The 9215-nt window shown below is 46.5% G+C and overlaps 1 protein-coding gene across 1 annotated transcript; it reads left to right on the top strand.

The window, feature by feature from the left end:
- The first annotated feature begins 2268 nt into the window (after positions 1-2268).
- LOC138969200 (BTB/POZ domain-containing protein KCTD12-like) lies at positions 2269-8332 on the top strand. The gene has a single exon (XM_070341933.1). The coding sequence runs from the start codon at positions 5581-5583 to the stop codon at positions 6370-6372; it is 792 nt and encodes a 263-aa protein (XP_070198034.1). The 5' UTR covers positions 2269-5580; the 3' UTR covers positions 6373-8332.
- The last annotated feature ends 883 nt before the right edge of the window (positions 8333-9215 follow it).

Genomic DNA, 9215 nt, shown 5'->3' with positions numbered 1-9215 from the left:
GCGTGTGCGTGTATGTGAGTTTGGGGGTGGAGGAGGGTGGGTGGGTGTTTGAGTGCGCAACGTCCTCAACTCGAAGTCTGTGATGCCTACAGTGTGTTCACCTTAATTATCATGTAAGAGGGAGATAACCTTAGTGATTGGTAACGACAGTCAGCGGATCCTCGTCTTCCTGCATGGATCAGTTTTTCTAATTTCGGTGGAGTAATGTATGAAATTGTCTGAGCATCTCTTAGACGTCACGCTTATTGTTTGTAATTCAGTGAACCATTTGAGAATGACTGTTGAATTAAGTAGACCTAATTAGGCACATCATTTGATCGATTAACTGTGTGGTTTGTCACCTTTCGTGACAGAAGTTTCCGTGTACGCTGCTATGACTCTCTACTAACCGAATTACCTGAATAATTAATTGTCTTGAGAGCTCTTTCGACAACTCCTGCGACATATACCCTGACCAGGAAGTCAAATTAGGTACCTAATTAAGTAAAATTAGTTATTTAACTCATTAGCAATGCGATTACCGGACCGGGTGTTCTATCAGGTTATTCACACTAAGCGTAGAATCAAACGAATGGCTGGGACTAGAGCGGTACCAATAGCAAGACAAACAAGAAATTCCTCCGAGGTAGGAAAAACACCCCCGTCCTTACCATTCTCACTGCCACCAACTGAGAAGGTTATTTCCCTTTGACCATTAATATGTCCCTCTATAAGTCCTTGTAGAATCTTAATCCACCAATAACTCCCTAACCGTGTGTTTGACTGGTCCCAATTTTTGTAAGGACCGTCTCAGGAATGTATAGAACCTGTTCACCAAGTTTGGTGACGATCGGTCCGTTCATTCTTGAGATCTATATGCGAACACAAACACACAAACAAACAAACACATCGACCGAATCCTATACACACCCCTATACCGGGCGTGTAATGATATGAAAACAAAGACACACGATTGAAGAATTTTGGAAACTGTGAATGTTGCAACCAACTACTTAAGCCACCTTTCCATTAAAAGGCTGATACAAACCCTAGTATAAACATGCTTTTAAAGACAGCTTCCACCGTAGCAGAGTTCACGACTCGCACACGAAACCACGTTGAATTGGATAGAACCTCCCTTGCCCTGGCTTTAATTGAGTCTCCTTAAAACAAGCCGATCATTTAAATCTCAGGTTAAAACCTCGATGCTGACACCACTCCACGAGAAATGAAGTGTTGCGTTGGCAACTCGCCCAAAACGTTGACGTTTTTTGCACAGTGGAGGGAAGGGGATGCCAATGACTGCCTGGAACTTGCCGAACTTTGTATGCTCGTTTCGGCCAATTTGTCGAAGAAAGTAAATCCCAGCAGCATCCCTGCTCCACACTTTGCCTGCTCTCTCTGTCCGTCTGTCTCTGTCTGTCTGTCTCTGTCTGTCTGTCTCTGTCTGTCTGTCTCTGTCTGTCTGTCTGTCTGTCTCTCCCTCTCTCTTATTCTGCATTGCTTATTCTGTCACCCTCGAAAAATACATTTCTATTCAATTCAACTCAACTCTCTCTGTTCTCCTCTGTCCTTCTCTCTCTCTCTCTCTCTCTCTCTCTCTCTCTCTCTCTCTCTCTCTCTCTCTCGCGCGCGCGCTCTTCCGTCTTCAGAGAAGTCGGTAACGCACTTTCGCTCGGAAGCGAGAGGTTGCGAGTTCGACCCTAGGTCAGGGCGTTAGCAATTTTCTCCCCCCTTTCCTAACCTAGGTGGTGGGTTCAAGTGCTAGTCTTTCGGATGAGACGAAAAACCGAGGTCCCTTCGTGTACACTACATTGGGGTGTGCACCTTAAAGATCCCACGATTGACAAAAGGGTCTTCGATGCATTTCCTGGCAAAAGTGTATAGGCATAGATAAAAATGTCCACCAAAATACCCGTGTGACTTGGAATAATAGGCCGTGAAAAGTAGGAAATGTACCGAAATGGCTGCGACCTGCTGGCCGATGTGAATGCGTGATGTATTGTGTAAAAAACATCCATCTCACACGGCATAAATAAATCCCTGCGCCTTGAATATGTGCGCGATATAAATTGCATAAAATAAAAATTAAAAAAATTAAAAAATAAATCCCTGCGCTTAGAACTGTACCCACGGAATACGCGCGATATAAGCCTCATATTGATTGATTGATTGATTATTTTCTTTTTATGTAAAAGGAACCTACCCAAGGAGCTCGCAAGCCATTAAGAACTAATGTCCAGGGAATAATTACACGCCTTTCTCGCTTTCTTCTGTTGACAGATTTCCGCCAGAAGAGACCTCACCGTCCAACGCCACCAACCACCGCGAACCCCCGCGGGACCATCATCCTTCTCCATTGCAAGAAACGACGACGACCCTCCCCTTGCTACCACAACACCGCGGCCACGGGCAGCTTGTGAATAATTTGTGTCCTACTCTCACGGTGTAGGGTACACGACACTAACCTTTACCTTGGGGCTAAGTAGAGAGGACCCGGTCTTTTCTCTGTCTGGTGGAGGCAGTTCATGAGCATCTGTCTTCTTCTTCTGCTCCAACTACAGTCCTCGGTGGCTGGAAATAACTGTTAAATACAGAAACAGAAAGGTACTTTTAGTAGTCTTCTAGCTGCGCCTACTATAAAGTCGTGTAGTGTACTCTTTCCCCGTCCGCTGAAGACGGCATTTAGCAGGAAACCCAATCCTCGTCATCGCCTTAACAGATACTTCTACGAGCGGGTTTGCGTCTGGTGTGCAATTAATTTCCCGGTTAACCTTTTGCCTGTGATTGCCGGATGCCGTGCTGCCTGTGATTTCCCTATATACGACCGGAGCTGAGCTTTTTTACTCTGGTAAGTCAGTCAATTGCATAGCTGCTGTACAGATACTCTTTACTCTTGTGACATTGCATGCAAGTCCTTGGAACTACCATTACATCCAAAACTGAATCGAACTGCATATAGCCAATGTCACAAGTAAAGTAGGCATCGATGTAAAACGATAAATTAGCTGCATTTGCTGCAGGTATACAAGAACAACAATTGAAGTTTGTCAGAGAGTAAGATCTTTATCGCCCTAAGGCTGAGACCAGTATTACCCCAGCTGGACATTCATCCACTTTTCTCCCTGGATTGCTGAGAGGTAGTCTACAAATACGCAGGAACACCTTAAGGGGAAATCGCGACTGACTCTAACTCACTTTATTGCGCGTACGCTTCGTTTTCCCTATCACGGAAGTTTGGCGGGTTGCAAAAGAAGAAAGTAGTGAAAAAGGAAGGAAGGGAATCCTGAGGGATCTCGAACATTCTGAGAATCAAGAGAGAGACGTTGGGGCTCCAAGAGGCCAGCTAGAGCGCGAAGAGAAGAGGTAGTGTGGCGGTGAGCGTCGAGAGAGGAGGTACAGTGGTCGTGAGAGTGCAGGCCAGCGAGCAGAGTCTGGGTGTACAGCGCATTACATCGCGCCAGGACCCTGCGCTCCGCTCAGCCACGAGGCGTCATCGATCCAGGCTGCAAACTTCAAACCACTGTGTTGTGTTCACCAGGCCCCGTCCGCCGTCATTACCTTCTTGCTTATTGTGTCTAGCTCACGCCGTCGCTGCTGTTACTGCTGCTGCTGCTGCTGTTGTTGACGCCGGCTTGGCTTTCTCCCTGCCTGCTGAGAGCAGGTTTTAAAGCAATCTTCGCTTCTGAAAAGGCCCTGTGCAGTGCTGACCGCTCCTTTTCAAGGACAAAAACTGTAATATACAAGTCCTTCTGCTTTAGTTCTACTGTGCATGGAACGGAGACAACGAATCGGAACCGTTGACATCTCAAGCACACAAACATCGATCCAAAACATAAAGCTTCTGTGATTTCTCTCTGCATCGTCGAACCTGACTGTATCAGTGTATGTGATCTGAGAACATCAGCTTTTTTTCTCCAAACATTTACAGGCGTGGCCACTTTCCGAGACGAGCAAGAACAACAGAAAGTTGAATCAGAATCATAAACACATACCAACAGTGCCCAGGAACAGCCTAGAGACTGAAGCAACAGAGCAGCACGTGGCAAGCAATTAAGGACGCGTGCCGTGCACCACCTGAAGCACGTGAGACCCGCTCCTTACACGCTGGTCGCTTTACAGCCTCTCCATCACACCGCCCTTCTACACTTCCAGCGGTCACTCGAGACGGCGGTCAATCAATCGTTGATGCCTATCATAGACCCACCGCCCTTGCGTGACTGACGCAACCGCTGGGACAGTGTTTCATTACGGTGCTCATTTGCGTGTCATCGTCGCGGCTGATGGTCTGGTCATTACTTCTGTCTGTGCGCAGCTCGGTGGGGAATAAATTGCATTGCTTTTCACCACTGGTTTTTTTGCATTCACGTCTGAGCGGGACATAAGTGGTGTGGCCTATAGAAGTGGTCATTGCTTCAGTCTACGCTGCCGTGTGAAACTGAACGATTGTTTTTTGCTGTTTTGAATTCAGATCTGGAACCATACTCTCGAACAACAAAGACAAGAGTCTTGGAAAAAAAGTAACTTTCTAGAACTTGTCTGAAACTTTCGATCAGTAGACATGCTGCATTTGCCCCAGCTGTGAAACAGTTTAAACCTCCTCCCACCGAGTCTTGTTGACTTTCTTCGCCATTACCAGAGCGCCTCTGTTGACTGCAAACCGTGCATGTTTGAAGACGGGCAGTTAAAAGAGGCCCCGTCTCTATTCCCGAGGTGACAGTAAGAAGCGAAGTAAACGGCCACGACGGAGGGAAAATCGTTGACCAGCAGACCAAGCCAGTAATAGGATTGGTGGTGAGAGCGACTGAAGCAGTTGTAAGCCGCTATCGACTGCCGCCTGCTATTGACGACCTCTCTCCTCTCTTTGCCCGTGCTATTCGCTATCAGTGACAGCCACGCTTACCTACCAGACCTCGGTCCGACGCTTGGCCCTAATACACGTCTCTCTCTGGTGGGACTGTCGCTGAGATTTAGAACTTGCGTATCCCGCCGGGACTAGCTGAGTTCTTCTCTGGTGTTGGACTACTATGGTTTGCTGCTACAACTTTGACTTTCCATCAGAACTTGTGTTGACGAAATCAACGTAGTACTCTATAGCTTATCCTATCTAGGGCTGGAGTTTTCCCCTTGTGTTGAAGTGTTCAGTCTTGTTAATGCAGTTTTGACTTTCCATCAGTACTGCTGTCAACAGTATCGACTTACTACTCTTAAACCATAAACAGTAGTGCTCTTTCCTTCTGTGTGACACAGCTGAGAACTCCCTACCCTTGTGGACTGTAGTTACTTGGAACACATATTTCAACGAGGACTTGCTGTCTTTCTGATGCCTAAACGTATTTACTAATTCTGTGTTGAAGAGAAAGCGAACAAACCAGAACTGTGAATCAACAAGGACTTTTTTCTCTCTCTTCTTTGTGATACAAATAGCAGCATATCTTAAGACTTGCTGACTCAGAACTTTGTTTTCCAATCTCCGGTGCAAGTAGAAGTATCTTTTACTTGCCGACTAGATTCTCTCAAAAAAACTTTTTCCCTCTAGGATAACTGTTGTTTTGTTACAAAAACATATCTGCAATTTTGCAACACGCACAGCCAGCCATCATGTCCGCCAACGCCAACTCCATCAACCACAGCGGCAGCAGCAACATCGTGGAGCTGAACGTGGGTGGTGTGATGTACAGCACCACCCTGGACACGCTGCTCAAGCAGCCCGGCTCCCTGCTGGCCTCGCTCTTCAAGCAGGACTCGGACAAGGCGCACCTGGTCAAGGACTCCAAGGGCAAGGTCTTCATCGACCGGGACGGCGTCCTCTTCCGCTACGTGCTGGACTACCTACGGAACTTGAAACTCGTCCTCCCGGAGAACTTCCACGAGCGAGATCGGCTGAAGCAGGAGGCGGAGTACTACCAGTTGCCCGAGCTGATCTCCTCTTTGTCCATGGCCCCCAAGCCCTCCATCCTCCCGCCCCTCGGTGGCTTCCAACAGCTGACCGGTAACGTGTCGGCGCCCACCTCTGGCAAGTCCACAGGCTTCATCACGTTGGGCTACCGTGGAACCTTCGCCTTCGGGCGCGACGGGCTGGCGGACGTCAAGTTCCGCAAGCTGAGCCGCCTGATCGTGTGCGGGCGCGTGTCGCTGTGCCGCGATGTGTTCAAGGACACGCTCAACGAAAGTCGGGACCCGGACCGCGGCGACGATGACCGCTACACCGGCCGCTATTTCCTCAAGCACACCTTCCTCGAGCAGGCCTTCGACATGCTGCAGGAGGAGGGGTTCGTGCTGGTGGGCAGCTGCGGGTCCGGTACCAACAGCGCGGGCGAGGTCAAGCCTGGACTGGACACTGAGGAGGCCAAGTGGCAACACTACAACGAGTTCGTCTTCGAGAGGCGCTGAGGCCCTGGCCGGCCCCCACGGTCTCGCAGCACGGCATACAACACTGGACTTTGTATTCGGACGAAACTGTTTTCCCTTTGTGTCCGCACGATATCTCCCCACAGCGTTGTACTGTACAGCTAGGGAGTGGGGGCAGTGACTTGGATGCAGAGAATCACTCGTTCGACTTTTTCATTGAGGAACGAACACAAAGCACCGAGCTTTACATTTTCCAATGACGTGATAAAAGAGCACAGCAAACGTTAATGTGACTTTCGTCCGGCCTTCGATTTGAAGCTCTCCTGAAATTGATCTTCTGAGAGAGTGGTTCAGAGGACACTGACAAAGGAGACGAGGCGAACATTTTTCTGTAGAACCGTGTTGCACTGAAGCACCAAGCGTAGATCAGTGTGTAGTTTACAGCCTGTTCAGTGACTGTGTCACGTGACTTGCGACACTACAGTCAATGTGTCTTAATACTGGCCGACCTTACACATTTTTTTCGTCTTTTACAAAATATGTGGCGCAAAAATACGTTTTCGGAGTCATTCAACAAGTGCGTTTGATAACAACAACAACATATTAGCAACACAAGAAACAGAAAATGTCAATGTCATCAAGCAGAACAGAGAATTGAAATGTGCAAATGTTGTCAAATAATTTGCTTGACAACTCAAACAGTTAGCGAAAGATGTTTTATGCAGAGATTGCACCAAGGAAAATCTCTGCATCTGTGTTCAAAGAGATCCAAGACAAGTTTCAGTGTGAAAACCTGTGTGTTTCCGGAGAGTAGGTCACCTTTTGCTGATTTAATGCCATGTGTGGAGAGCTTGAAGCAATCACTTTTTAGCATGACAGGAGGTGGGGAGTTTCTTTGAAGCAAACTTGAACGTGTTACTGACGACTGATGAAAGTATTGAAAACTGTGTTACAATCTGTTAGCAGTCTAATGGTTTCAGTGTGTTCTGATGAAGGTTTATAAACGATTCTGTTCACATCTTTGCCCTGTTTCTTCATGCGGAAAAATGCATTCGTTTACTGCTACTTTGTTCTGTTGCCGATTAAAGAACACCAGAGCTGATGTCAGCGTGCCTGTGTGAAGTAAAATTGACTATTCCATGTACAGTGTACACGTGTGAAGCTCTGATACCTTGTCAACAGCTGTCTGACGCTATCGTCCAGCATTTTAAAAGCGAGTGGACACAATCTCGACACGATCTTGAAATGTCTAAACGCTGGCACGGTTTTGTTTTTTTGTCGGATAGGTTTGGCACAATTGAATACTTGATGTCTTTGTATTGCTTTGTTCAGAGCACGATGGTGTGTCACTATGGAGCTGACATGTTGGCCCATAAACATTTATTTTATGTTCTTGTTTTCATGGTTGTTACATCGCGTGGGAAAAACAGACAGATAAAAAGTTAACAGAAGAAATAAACAACTAAACAAAAGGAAAACACAGCAGCAACCAGTGTGGGTAAATTCTTCATCAAATTTTCGTCAGACAATCACTGACTTCTTCAGGATGGTTAGGACAAGTTAGAAAAAGTGAGAGGAAATAAATAACTCTCGGTTATGAAGGTTACGACGTGCTTCTTCAAGAAAATATGTTTTATTACAACTCGCATGAAAAGTCCACCAAATTCTGTATCACCGGATACGCTAGTGTACCAAAGTACACTTAGTAAGATGTATTTGTGTCATAATCTTTGCCACAACAATGAATAATAAGGACTGGGTGGCCGAGTGGTAACGCACTTGCGCTCGGAAACGAGAGGTTGCGAGTTCGACCCTGGGTCAGGGCGTTAGCAATTTTCTCCCCCCTTTCCTAACCTTGGTGGTGGGTTCAAGTGCTAGTCTTTCGGATGAGACGAAAAATCGAGGTCCCTTCGTGTACACTACATTGGGGTGTGCACGTTAAAGATCCCACGATTGACAAAAAGGGTCTTTCCTGGCAAAATTGTATAGGCATAGATAAAAATGTCCACCAAAATACCCGTGTGACTTGGAATAATAGGCCGTGAAAAGTAGGAAATGCACCGACATGGCTGCGATCTGCTGGCCGATGTGAATGCGTGATGTATTGTGTAAAGAAATTCAATCTCGCACGGCATAAATATATTCCTGCGCCTTCCTGCGCCTTGAATATGTGCGCGATATAAATTTAAAAAAAATATTTTTAAACAAATCCCTGCGCTTAGAACTTTACCCACGGAATACGCGCGATGTAAGCCTCATATTGATTGATTGATAAAAGCGTTGTATAAATGTGTTTACACAATGTAAACATCGAATTTTGAAGTTTGAAGGTACCTTCCTTCTCGCGCGACACATGGTGTTCACAGCCACAGATCTGAACAAACTCTTCATGGAACAAATGCATCGTTCCTCTTATACTTAAACCAAAAATAAAATCTACAGAATATAAGTTGTTTCCTCTACTAAGTAGGAATTGTTTGGTGAAAAAAAATCACAATTTTATTTTGTAGTAATTCATCGGAAAATTCACACATGCACAGAAAGCAGCCGGGCTGTATAATGTTGGTATATGTCCAAGTGGAATAATGTTCTGATGCCTTGTAAAAGGCAAGGCGATGTAAGGCAAGGCGATGTAAGGCAAGGCGATGTAAGGCAAGGCGATGTAAGGCAAGGCAATGTAAGGCAAGGCGATGTAAGGCAAGGCGATGTAAGGCAAGGCAATGTAAGGCAAGGCGATGTAAGGCAAGGCGATGTAAGGCAAGGCGATGTAAGGCAAGGCGATGTAAGGCAAGGCGATGTAATGCAAGGCAATGTAAGGCAAGGCGATGTAAGGCAAGGCGATGTAAGGCAAGACACGGCCAGGCAAGACAATATGATTGGAAATC

This window comes from Littorina saxatilis, linkage group LG6 (genome assembly GCF_037325665.1).
Source record: "Littorina saxatilis isolate snail1 linkage group LG6, US_GU_Lsax_2.0, whole genome shotgun sequence".
In the NCBI taxonomy this organism is placed as follows: Eukaryota; Metazoa; Mollusca; class Gastropoda; order Littorinimorpha; family Littorinidae; genus Littorina; species Littorina saxatilis.
The sequence above is the reverse complement of the archived record's forward strand: the minus strand, read 5'-3'. Positions and strand labels throughout refer to the sequence as shown.